The sequence below is a fragment of the Rhea americana genome, unplaced genomic scaffold (genome assembly GCF_003343005.1).
Source record: "Rhea americana isolate MKP2758 unplaced genomic scaffold, rheAme1 scaffold_12, whole genome shotgun sequence".
Classification (NCBI taxonomy): domain Eukaryota; kingdom Metazoa; phylum Chordata; class Aves; order Rheiformes; family Rheidae; genus Rhea; species Rhea americana.
In genome coordinates, this window is record NW_028185261.1 from 9,667,861 (window position 1) to 9,690,584 (window position 22,724).

Sequence of the window (22,724 nt, forward strand, 5' to 3'; positions counted from 1 at the left end):
CCCTAGGATTTGGTTGTGGAATATGTTTTTGTTATTCAACTTGGTTCAGGAGCAGTGAGAGGAAGCAGCTATAGTTATACAGGAAGTACATAATTTGTGTCATATATTTGCAAACTTGTGTGCATGGGTATACTGAGTTGTTTTCTGTGCCTCATGCAGTATTTAGTCAGTATTGTAGTTATATCATCATTAGTCTCACCAGAGTTTGGTTGTTGGAAGGCTAGGAAGGAAGAAGAAAATGAGTGTTCCTTTCATCATTGTACAAGTTCTCTTCTGCTTACAATAGTTTTCTACAGGAAGTGGTAGAAAATAGTTAAAATTCATAAACATTGATCATATTTAAAACACATTTCTATGGAGTGTAAAATTCAAGTTCAAGAAGTCTTTTCCCAGTAAAGTGATAAAAAGTCCCTGGGACCAATGCTTGGTCACTGTAGCTCGCTACTCACTTTTGTTAGTTGAATTTATTACGATCGTGAGACTGCATACTCACTGCTTCCCAGAGTGACAAGTTGTAATTGTGTGYGGACTTCAATTGAAATTTCTAAAACCTTTTTGGCAAATTCCATCAATATATGTAATCCCATCATCAGGTGATTAAGTCTAAAACTCTGAAAGAATACATTACAATGCTGCCTTTTGCAGGTAGAACATCTAAAGTAGAAAGTGATTTACCTTTGCCTTTTTTTCTTCCCTTGTGATTTAATTTTTAGTTTGTGGAGAGCTATAAATATTTGACTTGTACCACTCATTTTTCACAGGCTTTTGAAGATATATATATTGAACAGCACAGGACTATCAAGGTGATACTGGAATATGCTGACAAAGTCTTCACTTACGTCTTTATTCTGGAAATGGTGCTAAAATGGGTGGCCTATGGTTTTCAAACGTATTTCACTAATGCTTGGTGCTGGCTGGACTTCCTGATTGTTGATGTATGTACTATCTAAGTAGCCTATTTCTACTTTTTATTCTGTTTCTATTTTTAAGCAGGTCATTTTGCGTGACTCCTGTGTTATACATATGTATACAGTGAAGAACATGAATGTGAGTTAAAAGTAACAGAACTGTTATTTTTAAAGTTTAACATACTGTTGAATTAGATTCTATTGTAGTTATTTAATATGTAACTACATCTGCCTTCATATATATGTTATCTTTAATTCTATGTCTTCTACCTGTATTTTACTACACTAGTTCCCAAACAGTGAGTGAGATGTATCAGCAGTAAAGGAGGRATGTGAAATACAGATTGAAATCCAGTCTTCTGGATTTGGTGACATAGAGCTAGGAGGAAGCAGGAGTAGAAAGAAAAGGAAGGTTTAAGTAATCACATGGAGTTAAGGAGGAACAAGGGATCCTGTGCTTAATGAGTCACTGGCAAAGAATACAGAGGGGAATGGTATCAGAAAATCAGGACAGGAGAAANAAAAAAAAAAAAAAAAAAAAAAAAAAAAAAAAAAAAAAAAAAAAAAAAAAAAAAAAAAAAAAACAGCTGGGGAAAACAAAAAGGAAGGAGTAGTAATGGCCTAAGGATCACCTTCAAAGGGTGGAAATCATTCTTCAGCAGTCCTTGTTTTGATTTTTGTGGTGCTCACTGCATGCTTAACTGCAAGGCTAATTTCAGTGCAGCTCTTCTGTTTTTCATTAACAAATGACAGGAGCAATTTCTAGAATCAAGATAGAATCTGGAATCCAGGACAAATCCAGGACATTTGTCCCCTTCCAAAGTGATTGAAGTTCACATACTCTTTTAAAATACGTTTTGGAGGAAAAGGTACAAGTAGTGTTATTTGTCTTCCTCATTTAACTGCTTCTCTTTTTAGTGTCAGTAAAGAAAAAAAATATTTTTTTTTTGCTCATTCTCAGCAAATGGACTAACTCAGTGAAATGAGAAATAACATATGTTTTCTCAGGGAAGTGCAGTTTATATACTTCTCACTTGGAGTGTCCAACTGAAATTTTGCTTCCAGAGTCTGAATACAGTGACTGAGAGAAGTTGAATTGCCAGTATACTCCGGACTTTGACATTTTAGTGACTATCTAAAGTAATGATTTAGTTCTCTTTTCTTCTGAAGTAACAGAGCTTTTCATGTGTCCACCCTTCTTTATTAATCAGCTTTGCAGCCTTATCTGGGAAATATCCTCCTGACTGTCTCAGTGTCTTGCTTGTTCTCTCCGTTCCTTTTATTCTGAACACTCAGTATCTGTAGGAAGTATAAATTTAATACGGGGTTCCAAAACAAATGTAGTGATCTCTAAGAAACCCAGTAAATATAATAACGTTTCACTCTTTTCTTAACATTAAATTCTGCAAAACAAGGTGCTCTCAACAAGGCAAAGAAAAACAAGCTGTTAGGACTGTTTCTGAATGAAACTGGAAAATTGTTTACATATTCCTTTGTTTTAAGGGCACTATAGACTTCTGTTTGTTGATTATGACTGAAACGCTAAATAAAAACATAGGATCACTTCATAATTCATAATTAGTGGGAAATCAGCAGCAATCCTCCATTTGGTCTGTCGTCTGTGCGTAGGATTGTTGAGTCCATGCTTTAGTCTCATTTCCTGTTGGGATTCCAAGACAATATGTTTCCAGAACCTCATGATATTTGAATTTTCATTCCTGTTTGTCTTGTGAAAGGTTATCTTAAATTGAGTTTTGTTTAAGTTTTGTTTGAGTTCTGTTTTAAGTAAAGCATGCTGTATCTAATGTACAGAAAGGTATGGAGTATTCCCTCTTTTCTGAGATTTCAGTGCTTGCGTGTTGCTATCTTCACCTCTTGCTGGGCATGCCTACATCTTATGAGCCTGAAACAGCACATCATAGAATAATATAGGCTGAAAGGTACCTTCAGAGGTTGTCCAGTCTAGCTCCTTGCTCAAAGCAAAGCCAGCTTAGTAGTAGGTAGGTCCACCCTCAAGGTTAGATCAGGTAGCTCCATGTGATGCTTAGTTTTGAATAGAGATAAATGGAGATTCTGCCACCTCTTTGGACAAACTGTTTCCAGTGTTTGACCACCTGCACAGTGGAATTTCTTTTCCTAGAAAGAATCAGTGGTAGTCTGCTTAGCTTCTGGTGACTTTACTGAGGTTTTTGGGTTTTACTGTTTTCAGGCCAAAAACTTTGACTTTCTCACTTACTGCTACTTTTCTTTCTTGGTTGATTTAGGTGACAGGTGGTGTGCTGACTTCAGCTACCTGAATCCAGCTTTGGTGTATCTTCTTGTCCTATAACTTTATCCATAAAAACATTAAACAAAGTTGCCCTGCCAGTACTGGTCTAAATGATAAGTGTTTCATAGTAAGACAACATTTTACAAGCTCCTTTCAGGCACACTGTTCTGTAAATGTACAGCTCAACTCTCTGGCTGTCTCCTCTTCGGGAAAGAATCTGTAGCATACAAATGGAAATTGTCTTACCTGTTCTTCCAATGTTCACATTTACAAAAGGAGATAACAAGCACAAATGCTGGTTTTGCTCATGCATGTGCATATTCAAAGATGTAATGAAAATGTATGTGGGATCATGTGTTTGAAGTTTGCTTGAATTATCATCAAAGGGAAGAAATCCACAGAAGGTTTTCTGTTACGTCCTTCAAGGCCACATGTACTTGCCACAGGTGACAGCTGTCTGAAGTGGAAGATTTAAGACACAAGTCATTGACTCTCCCTACAAAACGGCATAGCCATCAGCTCTTGAGCTGTTATTCTAGCTGTATTGAAGGTTTCAGAAATTCTCACAGATAAGATTCTCTCTTCTGCAAGAGTAAATATTAAAAGAGGAAATAAATCTCAAGGTACATGCACTGTCCAGAACACAAGCAGTTAACAAGTCCAAGCTGGGATGTGTCTGCCTGCGGTTAGTAGAATTGGTTTTTCTGTGCAGTGCTGTTTTTGGCAGTTAAAGGAACAGAAAATTGAAGCGAAGCAGATGGCTGAGAATGGATCCTGTCTCACAGATATCATGACAGTGTGCTTTATACATTTTTCCCATCTTTTTTAGTTACAATGCACCTCTTGAATTTGCTACATTGGAAAAAAATGGAATGAAACGAGTAATTTCATCACAATGAAAATGAAAAAAAGTACTATATATCAGAGAAATGTTACAGTTAAGCACTCTCTTAAATAAGAAAGTAAGTTCAGAACTGGTATCAGTATGAAGGTGTGTGTGCAAACCATGCTCATATGTGAGGAGGAAGAGGAAATTAAAAAAAGATGTGCAAGCATGTGCGCACACACAGAGAAAACCAAAAAATAAGCTTTTATTACCACAGTGCTGTGATAACTATCCTCTCTTCCCTTTTCCCCTCCAAAAGAAGAAATAAGCAGAAAGAACGAAGGCACTGTATTGTATCTTAGTTTCCAAAGTATGATACAATTATTGCTAGGTAGGTGTGCTGATCTTATAGGAAGAGGATTTATTTCCATGTAGATACACAAATAAAATAATTGGGTAATCTGTAAGAGAATAGGGGCATCTGGCAGCAATACGTGAAGCAGATTGTATCTGTTGCCAGCAGGTCGAGGGAGGTGATCTTGCACCTCCATTCAGCCCTGGTGAGGCCTGATCTCGAGTACTGTGTCCAGTCCTCGCTAGTACAAGAGAGACATGGAGCTACTGCAGAGATCTGGACAGACTGGAGAGCTGGGCGGAGGGGAAAATCATGAGGTTCAACAACAGCAAGTGCAGAGTCCTGCACCTAGGGAGAGATAACCCTAGGCACCAGTACAAGCTGGGGGCTGACCTTCTGGAGAGCAGCAGCTCTGCAGAGAAAGACCTGGGAGTGCTGGTCGATGACAAGTTGACCATGAGCCAGCAATGTGCCCTTGGGGCCAGGAAGCGGCCTCAAGAGGCCCCCAATGGTCTCCTGGGGTGCATTAGGAAGAGTGTTGCCAGCAGGTGGAGGGAGGTGATCCTGCCCCTCTCCTCAGCCCTGCTGAGGCCTCTTCTTGAGTACTGTGTCCAGTTCTGGGCTCCCCAGAACAAGAGAGACTTGAAGCTACTGGAGAGAGTCCAGCACAGGGCTACAAGGATGATCAGAGGGCTGGAGCATCTATCTGCCCCATGAGGAATGGCTGTGAGAGCTGGGCCTCTTCAGCCTGGGGAAGAGAAGACCGAGGGGGGGATCTGATCAATGTGTATAAGTACCTGAAGGGAGGGTGTCAAGGGGATGGGGACAAACTCTTTTCAGTAGTGCCATGTGACAGGACAAGAGGCAACACGCAAAAACTGAACTGCAGGAAGTTCTGCCTGGATGTGAGGAGGAATTTCTTCACTGTGAGAGTGATGGAGCACCGGAACAGGTTGCCCAGAGAGGTTGTGGAGTCTCCTTCTCTGGAGATCCTCAAGGCCCATCCGGATGCAACGCTGTCTAACATGCTCTAGGTGTTCCTGCTTGAGCAGGGAGGTTGGACTAGATGATCTCCAGAGGTTCCTTCTAACCTTACCCATTCTGTGATTCTGTGATCATTTTTAAATATTCAAAGACTGCAGTAGTCTGTAGAGACAAATAGTAGATCACAATTAAATGATTTTCCATCATAAGTCCTATGACTTTCTCACAGCTACTACTTACCAGGAAAGTATTGTCTTGTTGATATTTCTTTTTAGGCAGCCTATCACACAATCAGGAATCATGTCTTGTTTGGCACGTGGGTAGGAAAGACCTATCTGACTCAGTGTATACCACTTTCGAGCCTGTTACCATCTGCAAGATATATGAATTATTAGTTACTCATATATCTGCTATCATGTGAGCTACTCTTGAGTGCAAATTAGCAGAAATAAATGTTACTGTGTCACATTTTGTCATGTCTGTAATAGTGTGTCTGCAGTAGAGGACTGGTTAGTATTGTAACAATTCATGCAGAGCAGGTTTTCAGTGCTTTTGAAACTTGCTGAGCCTATTGAGAAATTTGAGCTTTTATTCAAATTCCATTTATCCAAATTGTCATGCCCTCATAAACTTCAGTGGCAGTGAGAATGGAAGTGAGAAGAATACTTTGTATTTTGAAAATACTGAGTCTAATTGATTCCGCCTTTCATTTGGATTCACTGCAGTTTAATTCGCATGGCAGTTAGTTTAATTTGCAACCAGTGTCAAAACTCCTTCTTGTTTTACTGCTTGACTGAGAGTGTTTTTATGTAACATTTGAAGCAGAAGAGGAAAACTATGTATTCTTTAAAAAATACTATGGATTTACTCTTTTTAATAGATTATTCTTTGGTTTCAGCTGTTCTTAAATAATTCTGTAGCACTGGAAGTACAAAAGGAATCCAGTTGTTCCTTTGCAATATATTTTTTTCATTAATGTTATATATACATATAATGATGTACATCATTGTATTTTAACTTCTAGCAGTTTTGCTGACTTATCACAGTTTACTGCATGTGATGGTAAAAAGCTCATCCAGCATTTTAGTGCTTTTCATGAGAAATATAAGTGTCATTTCATATATTTTCTCAGACAATAATACCAAAGAAAAATCTGATGTGTAATTCAGTGTAGCCTGTACCCTTCATTTTGCACAGGTATTTCATGCATTCTTTTAACTAACATTTAACACACAATGTGTATCTGTGATGAAAGTTCCAGAGATTCAGATCTCTTTTTGTTTAGATTATTTAGAAATTCACAAACAACTTTCTGTTCCTTTTTAACTTTTTGTTCTATTTGTTCTTGTTAGAAGCTTGGAGTTCTTAGGAACTTTTTTTCTAACATCCATATTCAARTTTTTTTCCTCTAGTTATTACATTTATATTTTGAGGCTATTAAAAACTACTTTCTTTTGTTTTTGTTTGGTTTGGTTTCCTCTAGGTCTCCTTGGTTAGCTTAATAGCTCATGCCCTTGGTTTCTCAGAACTTAGTGCAATTAAATCACTTCGAACGTTAAGAGCTTTGAGACCTCTGAGAGCTTTGTCACGCTTTGAAGGCATGAGGGTAAGAAAAAAGGAAACTCTGAAATAATCTGTGAAATAAATACATAAAAATATGCCTAATGAATTATAAAATTGTGTAGAAATACTGAATTGCATTGCTATTATCAAGGTGGTCAATATCATGTTTGCTTGTATTACTTGTATATTGCTATTTTTAAAGGCATTATTTCTAGTTATTTCAGTGCAACATTTTATTTGTACTTATGTTTTGCATTAGTTTGCTTTGTTTAGAAATTACTGATATATATTGCTCTTTAAAATTTTTTTTATGTGTATGTTTATTTACTAGGTGGTTGTAAATGCTCTTACTGGAGCAATCCCATCCATTATGAATGTACTTCTGGTTTGTCTTACATTCTGGCTAATTTTCAGCATCATGGGAGTAAATTTGTTTGCCGGCAAGTTCTATCACTGTGTTAACACCACAACTGGTGACATGTTCTCATCAGACACAATTGATAATATGACTGCATGTAACAGTCTTTCTCACACTGCTGTGGATGTCCGGTGGAAAAACTTGAAAGTAAACTTTGATAATGTTGGAGCTGGTTATCTTTCTCTGCTTCAAGTAGTAAGTGTATATATTTTACTAAATTAATTTCTCAGYTTAAGTTTTGTAGCAGTAAAATTTGATTCTGTAATTTTCAGAGTTATATTACAAAATATGCATGGATACAGTATTTTATTTCATTTTTGTGCTCTGTGCAAGTTCCCAGTCACTACTGCCTTTTCAAATTCTACAGAAATACAGAACCTGGTCAATAAAATGCAGCTAGTTTTTTTGTTTGTTTGTTTGTTTGTTTTTTTCCCATTGATCTTTTAAGGCATATAGATGTAGATTTTTACCACAGTCATCAAATAGATATGTTCTAGAGCTCATCTGATTTTCAAAACAAAAAGAGACCCCACTATTGATTTAGTGGATGGAAAGGAAAAATTGTTAAAATTTACTTTTTTTCTGTTCTCCTCTTTGCCTGTATTTTTAGTTCATCTCCTGTTCTAACATTCCTATTAGCTGCACTCTAGTCATCGCTATTGTTGAGTGTTTTGTTTGGAGATTACTTGGGGCTTGTTTTTAAACTGTAGACCAGCAGTTGGCAAGTTTGCCAGAATCCTTAGCACAAGCTTCTTTCTAGTGGCAGCATCTGTGGAGTGGAGCTGACTGAACAGGAATGTCCATTCCTAATCAAGTTCATTGAAAAAGTGCTTGTGGGAAAATATTTGTCCTCATAAGGACAGGGCAATTATTCTTTTATTATTATTTTAACTCTATTTTATTTTTAACCTTCTTTTAACTCTCAAGCAGGTAGCTGGTAGTATTGTGCTAGTAGGGTACCATTTGATTGCTGTTGGACTCCAAGGAGGAGCAGTAGCCATTGCTAAATAGCCCCAGGAAATTGCATAAATTATCAGCCTAAGAGAACCACAGTGTTTGTTCTTTTGTAACATGTCTTGAATAGAGTGGTTCAAGTATGTAGTGTTTCCAGCAAACTGAACACGTGTACCTTGTTTTTATGTAATGTCATGACTCTCAGGAATATTTTCCTGGAATATTACAGCCACCTCAATTTATTTCACCATAACTGATAAGCAATTCCTAAGAAATATTTAAATTCCCCAAAATATTTTCTCATGAATACCGTTATTAACATAACTCCTGTCAACTGGAGTTAATCAGGAAAAGTCAAAAGCTATCTGGGTTTGAATTTCTAGACAATCTTCTTATCATGTTTTTGTTAACAGCAAGTGACTTTGTGGTACATCATTTCAGTTACACAGAAGCTACATACCCTAGGAAACAACAATTTCTCTAATAACTTAACAAAAATGTGTTGTTTCTCAAATTCATTCAGATATGGTTTGCTTATTGCTTTGCAGGATAGGACCTGCAAAACCAGATGTAGAATATGAATGTTATAGTATACAGTATTATCATGTAATAGAATTATAGTATTATATTAAATATACCAATTTAATACTGGTGGTAGTTCTCCAGTCATCCAGAAGTCTAAAAGCTTGATTGAGCTTTGTTTGCCACTATAATTCAAAATGGCAAATTTGCTGCAGCTTTGAAAAGTTAGAACTTGGTTTATAACTTTTTTATACTTTCTACTCTACCAGCTCAGCTACTTTGGAAACCCTCAGCTTTGTGGAAACTAAAGGGAATGGTAACTTAAATGCTGGGTTTTTCAGTAAAGGACTTTTCACTATAGTGAGGTTGAATTTGTACCTTTCAAACTTCATTCAGTAAAAGATATCTTGGCCTGCTATAATGGCTCTCCTTCTCCTATTATAGCAAAAGGAAGATTGTTTGCGCTGGAGAAGATATTTCACATATCCTCTGAATAGGAAGAGTATGTTGTTGTTTTTGACATTGTGACAGTAAAATAGCGTTGTACTATAGACCTCATTTTTTTCATGCCTACTTGGTGCATATTGTAGCTCAGGATGATTCCTGACCTTTCTTTCTTTTCCCGTGGTCCTACAAGTAAATGTGAGGATTATGTTTATCTCTGGAGAAAATCCTAAAGTGTGTATCTTATATAAGGTAGTAGATAGTAGAGTACATGGTCTACGCGTTCTGTACCTCTTGTAATAGGACACAGCTTACACCAAATGTCCTGTAATTTTTAAACTTTGTTCAATTTTGCCACATAAAATGCTGTCATGATAGTAAGACAGTAGTGTCCACCTTAAGACAAACCTGTTACACTTATGGTGTGAATGTTACTTCTCCTTTACATGTAATGTATATGTGCTATGAATGCTGATCACAGGAAAAGTGTGTTATGTAGACATTACAGAGTCACGGGGATAAAACTTTCTTTCTCAGTATCAGAAATGCAAAAAGATGTTATTTGCAGAGATGTGATGCTATTCACAGAGATGTGACAAAAATATTTCTAGACCTCTGAGAGTAAATGTTGCTGGAGCAGTTCTAAATATCAGTTTATTTCTAAGAAGGATATAAAAAGATGGTTAAATTAGAATTATCTTCGGACAGTAAATGTATGTTAACTTAATTTTTCTGGTGAACTCTGTCTATCCTTACAATAAAAGCTTAACATTTTCTTAAAATTTCCTGGGATTGCTTATCATCTGGACTTTCCTTTAGGACTATTTGCATATTCTCTCCAAAGAATGCAGACCTGTTTTGGCTGATTGTATATAAAGGCCTCCTTCAGCTTTTTTGGTGTCAGAAAGTTAAAAGTGAGAGATTTGTTATAAATTGCACTCTTTATGTCATGCTTAGATACTGATTTCAACACATTCTGCATAGAATTGGAGGAATTTGTATGAAAATGATATTTTTTTTCAGAAATTTTTCATAAGTATTAGGGATAAGTTAAATTACACAGTAAATTAATTCCTGTGAATAATGCACTCATAGTTTGTTGTTTACTTTTTATGTTCTCCTTTATTTGGTGCAAATGCATTGTAAAAGACAGGGTTTTTTATAGTTGAGGATGAGTATAAAATAGGAGGCTTCTTTTTATTTGAAGCTTTGAAAGAAAATATTAACAAACTCTTTGTTTTTAGGCAACRTTTAAAGGATGGATGGCGATCATGTATGCTGCTGTTGATTCTAGAGGAGTAAGTTCAATGTAAACTTTACGGACCCTAAACAGATACAAGATTCATGTAATGCTTCTTGAATGGCACTTGTAATAAAATAAAGTATATATAAGAATGTAAAATACTGATAATTTTTAATATGAATCTAAGATTATAAAGTATTTAAGTGCATATACTGCAAATAGRTTTAAAAAATTTTTGTGTCAGTGGAACTGCATGAAATATCACTACTTAAATGAGTTTTTTACAACTAGCCTAACTAATGAAATTGAGATTCTTAAGGATATTTGTTACTGTGATGGTATAGATTAGGAAATGTGTTTTTGCATATATCTCCAAAAGTAACCCCAATTGCAAGTGACAATCTGCAATAGTCAATCCAGAGTTGTGAGAGTACTGACTGGCTGTCTCAAAAAATAAAATGGTTGAATTTTGCCTGTTTTTCTTTTAATGCAGGTATTTGCATCCAGCACCTGACTTCCGTAAAATCCATAGGGACTTAGTTACTTTTGAGACTTGCCCGCTTTTGTCAAATTTAGTAGAAATTGAAGAATACATCAAATGTCATTTAAGAGGAACTGGGAGACAGAAAGGGGAGAAATGGCAGCACTAAGAGTATAATCAAAAACACCTGTATTTCTTAGAAAACTAGGCTAATTAAATAGATTTTCAAGACCAAAGAGTAGGCAAGTTTCGGGTATGCTCAAAACAGCTATTCCCTGCCTCTCAGCCCCTGCCCTTGTCAAGGAGTTGCTGTCCATCTGGATGCAACTGTTATTTTTGCTCAGTCTTCTATGAATTGTCCTTACTGCTATTGGTGATGTATTGCAATTTTTCTTTATTAAATAGACGGAGAAACAGCCCAAGTACGAGTGCAACCTGTACATGTACCTTTACTTTGTTGCCTTTATCATCTTTGGATCATTTTTCACTCTAAACTTATTCATTGGTGTCATCATAGATAACTTCAACCAACAAAAAAAAAAGATAAGTATTCCAATGTTTCTTTGTCATTGAACATTGAGTAAAGGTATGCAGGGATCAATATTAGTATCAGAAATTTCTCTGTAATACAAAGAAAAAAGGCACAGAGAGCAACTATTAACTTTTTTTATTTAAAATAGTGAAGTAGTAGTCTTTAGTTTTTAAAGCATTTGAAATAATTTGAATTTGCACTGGTATCTGCATGTTCTCCACATCCTTCTACATTTGTATGATAGGCTGTACCTCAGGAGGCAATGTATCATTTCATTTTTGCTTATTCTTACAGCATTCTGACAATGCTATGAGAAAATGCAGAGGATTTCTACTGTAAGGAAATAGATGATAGGGAAGAAGAGACTGTGTAAAACTAGAAAGAGTAAAATTGAAAAGTAGATCATGTTTAACAATGCTGTGAAGGTGTTACCAATTACAAAAAGACTAATAAAGAAAAGCCGAATCCAGAAACTGTTGCTCAGTACTGCAAGATCAGAGAGRTTTGGAAAATTGTCTCATACGTTGATAGTGGTTTTACAAAAGAGAGATAATTGTTGACATGTGATTTTTTTTAACTGAAATTTGTTTTCATTATTCAAATGAACACAAGACTGTCAGAACTCCAGGAGGATTCAGATAGATTCAAATGTAGACTATGATGACAAATTAATTTGTCTTGCTATCTAAGTGCAATCTAAGGACCACGGTAGTCTTATTTTTCTGCACACATTTAAAGCACAATTGTATGGGAATCATAGACTAAAAAAAAAAAGGCAAGTGAGCCATTAATTAATAGCAAGGCAGGCGTAGCTTCTTTATTTGTAGTTCTAGACAGTTTGTCAGATTTGATTCTTTATACTAAAAGAAAAGATACTGATAAACTTACTGAGATAGAAACTTCCATTAAATGTTTCCATGTACTCTAGGCAGAAATCTACGCTACTGGGTTGTTCTCTTGTAATTTTTTTTTTTAACCTCTTCAAAATGTTCTCTTAAAGTAATCTAAACCTGACAGTAAATTTGCCAGGTAATTGTGGCTGAATAGGTCTAATGGAACATGCTTGTTCATGTTGTACTGAAAGTTCTTAAATGCTTTAAGGAGTCTACAGATCTTAAAGATAAGATCTGTAGATCTTATCTTAAAAGGATAATACATTTCGTATTTTCTCACTTGAATTCTGAGAACTTTGGAGTTTTCATTTCTTTGACAGTGCTGTTCTTCTCTATACTCTGTAGGGAGAGCATATACAGTTGTAGAAATTTATTATTTCATTTATTTGAGAGAATATCTGTTTCTAGTGAGGAAATACTAGTTTTGCAGATAGCAACTTTAGTCTGACAATTTTTCGTAGACCTGTTTTCCCCTTTAGGTGTGCAATAACTAGTTTGTTCTGATTTGTTTTTCTCTAGCTTCTTCAATTTTTCCTCTCAGTTTCTCTCTTTCATCCTTCAGAAGGTCAGAGAAAGTTGGCCAATGTCATAAAGGTTGCCCATCATGGTTTGTGAGATCGAAACCTTGGAGTCAGGCTATTTCTTTATCTGCCAGTCTGGTGTATCTGACTACAAGGTGATCTTGAGATTAGAGTATGCAGCTTTGTATGTCACTTCTTCAGGTATTTTGAGTCTCATTTGCAGACCCAAATAGTAGAAAGGAGGAGTTTATGGATCCAAAACTGGTGACATCTTCATCCCCTGGTCAATTTGCACCTTCCCTGGCATAATGTCAGGGGCTTCCAGGTCTTAAGAGGAAGGTGGGCTTTTTTCTTCTGATCCTAGGAGAGGAAGACTAAGGAAGCTATGTACATGCAATTGGCATTTTTGGGGCAGTCTATATGTAACAAGATGACCTTACTTGTTAATGAGGTGATTCTGTTAAGCTCATTTGACAGTTACTGACTTCATGACTCGAAAGGCAGAGAATGGTTCCTAATAAAGGGCTCCTTCTTGTAGCTTTCTGATAGACATCCTTTGTACATGTGTGGTTCTTATAACTGTCACCAAGACAGTTAAATACTACAGATATCACAAAGGGCAGTACTAACAGAAATACACAGAGCATGCAGTGTGTGGTTAAGCAGCAGTGTCCCTCTTGTCTTTGTTCTGTATTGATGTCAGTGTGATCTCTCTGTTTGGGCAATGTTTTGAAGATATGAATGGAAAAGACCTTGTGTTGTAATGTATTGTCCCTGTGTAGTTAAATTGTGTCTATTTCTTTAGTTCGTATGTGCATCCCCTTTTATTATATTATTTCTTATGGGAAAAAACTTTTCACTGTCTGTCAAATTGCTAACCATCATGCTCCTCAAAGACATCTAGGATGTATCTCATCTTGAGAGCGCAGCATACTGAGACAATGATGACTTGCTCATTCTTGATAACCATTACATCAGTGAGAGAGCAGAAGAAATTCTAGTTCAATGTTGACTCTTCCATAGGGTTTGTTTTTTATTTTAACCTAACTGGGTAAAATCTCCTGACAGATTCACATCACATTTCAGCCGTAATCAGTAAATAAATTTCTTWCTTTCCTTCCAAATACCTTGCTCTCTGAGAATTTAATTATGCTTGAATATGTGGGTTATGAGAAGAGCATGCTATGCAGAATCTCTTTTGATTTCTAAATCTTCATGCATTAAGTAGCAGTAGCTGAAAGGCTCAAACACATACTCATCAAATATTACTTTCTCACTAAAACTGACACTGCATTTAACAAAATTAGAGTGGTCTGGTTCACCTGTGACTCTGAAATTCCTTTCAGAATGACACTGCTTTGGAATTATGCACAATGGCTTGTAAACAAATGCATGAAAGAGAGAGAAGTTGCTTGTCAAAGTAAATTTGTTTTTGAGAAGCATTTGCATGTGTGGATTATGCATAGCAGTCCAGATACCCTTTTACTCAGACTGCTCTGTCCAATTATTCACACAAATAAAAAGAAAAGGAAACCCATGCTTTTTGATGCCCTTCGCACAAGTAGGGAGTGATCAAGCCACGTATGGACTGTTGAAGTACTACTGTGACCTTTACCTTTGATGCTTTTTTCTATCTATGGTTGACTGATTGACAGTGTGAAGTTTATAATGTGTTAGATTTATGGGTATTTACAGATCTTGTATTTTTACAGGATTTTTCCCTGCATATGTAAATGAATTATATTTAGGTTGGGTCTATAATTTCCTACATTTTATTGATAACAAATAGTCAAAAGTTCCATTTATTTTAGTCCTTTCTGTAATTTGTTTTACTTTTCCAGCAAGACTTTTGAAACATACTAATGGTCTTTCATATAATTGCTATAATTTGTATTTTATAGTCATTTATAAGAATGAACAAGTAGTTCTTAAAAATTGTGTTCCACAAGGTTGTGATTTAATGTGTTTAAAGGCATGACTGTAATTGGTTTTATTGTTATTACTTTACCTTGGAGGTCAAGACATTTTCATGACAGAAGAACAAAAGAAATACTACAATGCAATGAAAAAGTTGGGTTCCAAAAAACCACAAAAACCTATACCCAGACCAGCGGTAAGAATTTGTGTTATTCTTATATCGTATACATTTTGGAACAAATTGCAGTGGTACGTTAACTATCAAAAAAAAATCTTATTTTACTCTAAAATGATTTAGGCCCAGAACAATTTAACCAAAATTTATGAAGATATGTTAGCCTCCATTTTGGAAGGGGAGGCTTACAGCTGGCAAAGAAAAAATGACTGAAGAGTGTTTTTCTTAGATTTTTCAGCCTTTTGCTTGGTTGTATATTTGGGGGAGGGATAAAAGGATGGGAGAGAGGAAAACGATGTTCATTATGTACAAGATAATAGTACGCACTTTCTTTTTTCCTCCTCCAGAACAAATTGCAAGGTCTGGTGTTTGATGTTGTAACAAAACAAGCATTTGACATCAGCATCATGGTTCTCATCTGTCTAAATATGGTCACCATGATGATAGAAACAGATGAGCAGAGTGAATTGATGCAAACTATTTTATACCGGATTAACTTGATCTTTGTTGTCCTTTTCACTGGAGAATGTGTACTCAAACTGTTCTCACTTCGTTATTATTACTTCACCATTGGCTGGAATATTTTTGATTTTGTGGTTGTTATTCTCTCAATAGTAGGTAAGAAACTCTTATATTCAAAACAAAACATAGTGAGATATATTTATCTTAAAAGTTTAATTTCTGCCAAGCTTTCTAGATCAGAATACTTAATTTTCCTTTTCCTGATTTTTTCAGGAATGGAGAAACATACTTTAGAGTATTAACCTTCTTAATAGTTCAATACCAATTTTAATACTCTTTTTCCCTAAAGATACTGGAAAAAAAACTAGAATTATTTTTAACAGATAAAATTTACTGACTCTTTCTCCGCTTATAATTTCCACTAATGACAGAGTTCTTTATTCATTTTCTTTGTTATGGGAAATGTAAATTGTAGTAAAAATTCATCCTTTTAAATCTGTTTTTATGTTTCACAGGCATGTTTTTAGCTGAGGTGATTGAAAAGTACTTCGTGTCCCCCACTTTGTTTAGAGTTGTACGACTTGCCAGAATAGGTCGAATCCTGCGTCTCATTAAGGGCGCTAAGGGCATCCGCACTCTGCTTTTCGCTTTGATGATGTCTCTTCCCGCTTTGTTCAACATCGGTCTGCTGCTGTTCCTGGTCATGTTTATCTATGCCATATTTGGAATGTCCAACTTTGCYTAYGTCAAGAGRGARGHYGGKATWGATGACATGTTCAATTTTGAAACGTTTGGCAACAGCATGATCTGTCTCTTCCAAATTACCACATCTGCTGGCTGGGATGGTTTGCTAGCCCCAATTCTCAACAGCGGGGAACCAGACTGTGACCCTCATAAGGATCATCCGGGCAGCTCCGTTAAAGGAGACTGCGGCAACCCTTCCGTTGGGATTTTCTTCTTTGTCAGCTACATTATCATATCGTTCCTGGTAGTGGTGAACATGTACATTGCTGTGATTTTGGAGAACTTTGGTGTTGCTACTGAAGAAAGCGCTGAGCCCTTGAGCGAGGATGACTTTGAGATGTTCTATGAGGTTTGGGAAAAGTATGATCCAGATGCCACACAATTCATAGAATATAGCAAACTGTCTGATTTTGCAGCGTCTCTGGATCCTCCTCTTAATTTACCAAAGCCAAACACAATTCAGCTTATTGCAATGGATCTGCCCATGGTAAGTGGTGACAGAATTCACTGCCTTGACATCTTGTTTGCTTTCACGAAGCGTGTTTTGGGGGAAAGTGATGAGATGGATGCCCTCAGAATACAAATGGAAGACCGTTTTATGGCATCAAATCCTTCTAAAGCCTCCTATGAACCGATTACAACCACATTAAAACGAAAACAGGAGGAGGTGTCTGCTGCCATTATTCAGCGTGCTTATAGATGTTACCTTTTAAGACAATCACTAAGAAAAATTTCATTTATGTRTGGCAAAGATGGAGTTGATCTGCCTATCAAAAAAGATACGATGATTGATAAGCTAAGTTTAAGCTCTGCTCTAGAAAAAACAGATATGACCACATCTACCACATCTCCACCTTCCTACGACAGTGTAACAAAGCCAGAAAAATATGAAGATGACAAATCAGAAAAAGAAGACATGGGGAAAGACAGAAAAGGAAATAAAGAATAAAAGAAGACCAAAACAGCTTGTCTGTGATGAGCGTTTACAAGACTGAGAAGATGACGTTCCTGTCAATAGCACTCTTAGTGGAGGACTATGCTGAAATGACAAATTTTTACATATCTACCCATTGTTATAGTCAGTGCCTATATCAAGACAATGACCCTTCGTTAGTAAACTCTCACTATGTAGCAGGGAAACTATTGCCAGGAGACTAGCTTTTATTATCAGCTAGCAGTAATGAAAAGAACATGCAGAATTTCCACTTGGACTGTAGGGACCCTTAATGGGATACAAAACTAGCAGTCATAATAAGTCTGTATTTTTGTCAAATAAGTGTATTCACTGTATACATTTCATCTGCCATATATGTGCTAGATTTGTAATTTCTTTTGATGATCTCATTAGCTTTAATTCATGGGGTTTTTTTTGTGATTTTACTATGCTAAGGGAAAAAATACTCTTTCAGAAGTACACAAATATCAAGAATATATATTTATGGCATCGTAATGTGAATATTATTTCCTACTTGCTAGTTCTGAAAACAGAAAACCAAGATCCCAGATTCTTGGATCTCAGGATCTAGATCCAGTCATCAGCAAATGATAACAAAAGGACAGAGTATAGAGAAACAAGTTATCAGAGAACACAAGAAGGAGAGTCTACATTCATAAGGGATTGTTTCTCACAGAAAGGAGGTTGGTAACTTAGTGTCCTGGTTCTAATGTGCTTATATTTAATATTTTTAAGTGATTCATAACTTACTATAGTGGTACATCCTCCTATTCAGAATAGAGGAATTTAAATAAGTCACACTATACCCATAGCTCCTGTTTCAAAAAACATAAAGTTAGGGAAAAAAACATAGTTACAGTCAGAGTCCAGGGTATCCCTTAATTCTTGAGGGATTTAGACAGATTTTATGACAGAAAAGTTGCAAATATCAAGTTGTGCTTACAGAGAAAATAAACAGAATGGTTGTCTGTTTTTCTCTTTGCTTGCTTGCTTGCTTGCTTGCTTTAATTTAATCAGTCTTAAATACTCTTAAGTCTGTCTATGCTGCTTATTTCACGTGAATAAATCCCATTTAAGACAGTAACCAAAGCTACATGTATAAATGCATAACAAAGTACCCAAGGGACAAATACTGCCTTAATGTATACCTCAGGCTTAAATGTTAATACTTAGGAGGGGTGGGACATACACGAGACAGAAAATATGTACATCAAATACCATTTGGACCCCTGTGGCACTTCAGTCGTGCTTTCGCTGGAACCTTCCTTAGAATGCTGAGCTGACTGAAAGGGTGTACTTAAATCAGCTTTATCCTGCACTATAATTTAGATAACCTGTGTTCTCATCCAAGCTGACACTATATATATAAGTAAAATGCCTTATGTTATTTAGTCAATTGTTTTACACAGTGGTACCTGTTTGAACAGAGACAGTGACCTACGTACTGTATTTATTGCATCAAATATGTACCTTAGAAAATGTAACTTATAACATTTCGATAGATAACATGATATATTCTGTAATACTCCAAATAATTGAGAAGCTTTAACTGATGCATGCTTGCTGCTATTATCCTACAGCTATTGAAGTCTAAGATGGGAAGACATGTGAGTGGTAGAATGAAACAAACTGTTCAACCAGACCATCATTCCTCATATCAGTAAGCAATAGTTTGCCGCTATTGTAGATTTTATTTTAAGTTTTTTAATCAGTAAGATGCAGTGAATAATGAGACTGCACAGGACAAATATATTGCTTAACTTAAAATTTGGGGCTCGACAAAGCTTTTATAATGTATATCCATAGAGCTAGCAATATTATTTTGCAAATGGTTTTATTTTATAACAGTTTATAATAAGGAACGATAAATATCTTTGTTATTGTTCACTTTTATTGCTTTCTATCCCTGACATTTTACCACTGGGAAACCTAAGATAGATGTGAATTGGTAGTTCTAAGTTTGATTAATTAATTATATTAAACATATTTTAATAAGAAATAATTTTAAAGGAAATGAACATTTCTTTGTCATCTCAGCAGGTTGTCCTTATATGTAAATTGAGGTGGAAGAATTTCTTTCAAATTCATAGTCCACTCTTTCAGTTTTCAGGTTAATCTTAGTCATAAAAACAATGGGTTTTTTTCCTGTCTTCTTTTCTTTTTGATTCATGCTGCAGTAGAAGTGCTTTAAATATAATTTACTGTACAGAATCTTTTTTCATAAGAATGAATAGTGAACTTGTATAATGCACAATGAAATATTTTGTTTCTTACAAAAGAAATAAAATATGGCTAGGCTCCTTCTTTTACAGAAAATATTGACTTGTGGTGTATTGGTGAACTGCATGCAGAAGTTATTTTACCAAAAATATCTACATTGCTAACAACCTAAAAGAATAAAGATAACCTTTTTATGTACTTGTTTTAGTCTTTGTGTATTTACTGTGTAAGATTAATACAGATTAACAAGTAATTGTTGTAAAGGGGGAACAACTTTAGTAATGAGGTGGTTTTAGATGGCTGAATTTAAGAATCCCTTTAGATTTGAAGGGTATGCAGAGGATCAAGTCAACATCTTCCATAAAAAACATTAAAATTTCCCCTATTGAAAAACAAGAAAAATAATTGTAAATCATGTCGTTCAATTACTATATCAATGAAATGTTTAATTATATTCATTTTTATTTGGTCATTCATAATGTGGAATCCAAAACTGCTTGAAGAACTTTAATAATTGTTCTTGCAAGAGATGCAGATACTGTGCAATGACCCAGCATCCAAAGGCTCTAAGCACCTGAACAGGAACCATATTATTCAAAGCAAAGAAAGTATCTGCATTTTTAAGCCCTCAGTTTATGTTACTCTAGGATTTAGGGGGTTATAATTCATTAGCATTTAGAGGAATTCATATAGTCTAACATTTTAATTCCTCAATTAATTTTGCTATAATTTGGTAGTGTGCAGAGGTACATGGTGTTTGTTGAAGGCATAATCAAGCTGAAGACACCGTTTTTGTTGACTCAAATTCCAAACTTTTTGGTCCTTTGCAAAAAAGAGTAATATATTTGCAGATTTCAAATGTATATATTTGAATAAATTTGCAACCTTTTATATTTCTTAGAAATTATTCCAGTTTGCCTGGAAATCACTTGTCTTTCTGGAAGATGCAGTTAACTTGCAATGTTCTTCCTTAACCTGCAGATATAAAATACGTTGATGATTTAATGTTGATATAAGGCAGATGTTTCTGCATTATAGTCTATTCATGTAACAGCATGTGAAGCATTAAGCAAAATTCCCAGAACAGGAGGGCAGTGCACTCTCTTACTGTCCTAGTTTATAGAGAAAGGAAAATGGATGAGAGAGGCAACCTTAAAGTTTCTAAGGAAAAAAATAGTTTGCCATCTCTTATCCACCAGGGATATTAGTGTATTTTCTTATCTAAATGATTGTTCCATGATGTAGGTGCCATCAACTCTGTTTAAAAAACAAAAATGCCCAAAATAACATGAAAAGGGAAAATTTCTTGTTTGTGAAAATCTTGGCCTTGCTTGACTCTGTAACAAACTCTCATTTCACTTCTGTGGATAAGACTTTACCTGCATCCAGCATATAAAGTTGTCTCTATTGTAAAATTATTAAAGTGAAAGATGGTATGGGGAAGAGATAGGATATTCCTCATTCATCTCATTGTAAAGAGCCCTGAAATCTTTTTTCTTCTTTTTTTTATGTTGTTTCTAAGCGAAAACACATGTTCCTGAGTATCATATATGGATCAGGTTCAGTAAAAGAGAATCTCCCATAGCTATTAGCATGTGACTTAAAATAAATAGTTAAATCTGATTGCCCTCAGTAGAGGCAAAACACCTGCCAGATCATCCTGATACTGCAGTTCTTGTCTTTGATTTAAGCCACATAAGAAATCAAGAAACAGAATTTACAGTCACAGATGTAGGGGATAGCTTACAGCTTTTCAGAAAATTTGTATCTTTATACTTTGTTGTAGTAAACAAATGAAGCTACAGCATGATAGTTGAACTTGTTGTGTAAAGTCAGCTTTGTTGTAATACTTTTGTGACAGGCCAGCAATCTATGGATTTAAGGTTCTAAACAGCAGCATGTGGCCTTTGATTTAGGGCAGAAGCAGGACACTCATCTGAGTTTACTAAAATAGAACCTTAGAGCGTATATTAAAAATGTGCTGGGAAATTCCACAGATAGCTTCTGCTTTTATTAATAGCCATTATTCATTTAATTCCACTGTGCATCCACATCCCCAGCGTTCTGAAAGAATCACAAAAGAAAATTTCTATCTCATTTGCATCGCAAATAGTCATAAACACATGAAGTGTTTATTAAAAATGGATTGATTTATTTTGAACCTAGAAAATTCTTAAGGTAGCTATTCTATAGTACATATTCAGAAAGACTTACCTATAATGCATTAGCAGAAATATCCTGAAATATCTATAAGAATACTTAATGGCTCACAAACCTCTGTATTACAAACATCATTTTCAGTGGAGGATGGTACCACTGTATTCTCTGAGCACAGCTAAGTTTTGTCTGTGTGATCCAGCATGCAGCCTCCATACTGAGCATATTTTATGTATTCTTTCTTGCTGATGAGTGGCATCTGTGGCATGGTGAAACATAGACCTTTCCTAGTGCTTGTCTTTTTTTTTAAAAAAAAAAAAAAAAAAAAAATGCAGTGGAGCCCAAGCAGAGTAAACTGCAGCACATTCTCATCTCTCTTGAGAAGGGAAATTGCATGCAGAAGCACACATGATCTCTGCTGCAAGAATGATACTTGATGAAAATAAGAAATGACAGTTAATAAACAATTTATAACAGTCAAAAACAGTGCCAGACATGCTCTGCACTTGCATTTTCTATTGCTTGTCTTAAAAGCATCTTGCTTTCTTTTTAACAGCAATCTTAATCTTTGTAGAATCTTCCAGCTAATTAAAAAACCCATAGTGTTTTTCAGAAGACAGATTTCTGAGATGGAGCATAATATGCCATTTTCATTTTCAAAGTAGTAAGTATTTGCTGCATACATGTTCGTAAATGGCCGGGGAATCACATGCCATTTTGCAGTCTTACTGTGYAAAACTGTCATGCTTGCAGATACCATAGCAACCTGTCATGTGGTACTTCTTGATTACCAAAATATATGGTAGCTTTTTGCCCGTATTCTACAGCAGTACTTGCATTAGTATCTGTATGTTTGTCTATCTGTATAAATTGTTCAGAAAATACTGCATCTGCTAAATATGGCAAACTGGACTTTGCCAGTGATGATAATTATGCCTGTGGTTTCAGGCAGGCAAAGAGCTAAAATGCTTTCTCCACTGATAGACATTGTGAATCCCTGTAACCTTTCTCATTTATAACCTCTTGATGGCTGTCAGATATGGTGTTTTAAGTGTTCACACAGCATTACTGCAAGTTCTGGCATATTTATTTGTTAGACTGAATGCAGCTGCTCATGCTTTACCTCTATAGGACTGGAAATTGTGAGTTAAAGGGTAAGAGATGAGTGGGGAGATAAATGC

General features: G+C 35.6%; 1 protein-coding gene across 2 annotated transcripts in view; it reads left to right on the forward strand.

The window, feature by feature from the left end:
- The window catches only part of LOC146600632 (sodium channel protein type 2 subunit alpha-like), a 53,070-nt gene extending 34,100 nt beyond the window's left edge, over window positions 1–18,970 (forward strand). For both annotated transcript variants that reach the window (XM_085323691.1, XM_085323702.1), the window contains exons 19-26: window positions 762–935; window positions 6,826–6,948; window positions 7,237–7,518; window positions 10,488–10,541; window positions 11,373–11,510; window positions 14,922–15,026; window positions 15,353–15,623; window positions 15,983–18,970. In XM_085323691.1, the coding sequence (XP_085179817.1) occupies window positions 762–935; window positions 6,826–6,948; window positions 7,237–7,518; window positions 10,488–10,541; window positions 11,373–11,510; window positions 14,922–15,026; window positions 15,353–15,623; window positions 15,983–17,160 (2,325 nt within the window). In that variant the 3' untranslated portion in view covers window positions 17,161–18,970. The remainder of the gene's footprint in view (window positions 1–761; window positions 936–6,825; window positions 6,949–7,236; window positions 7,519–10,487; window positions 10,542–11,372; window positions 11,511–14,921; window positions 15,027–15,352; window positions 15,624–15,982) is intronic.
- The last annotated feature ends 3,754 nt before the right edge of the window (window positions 18,971–22,724 follow it).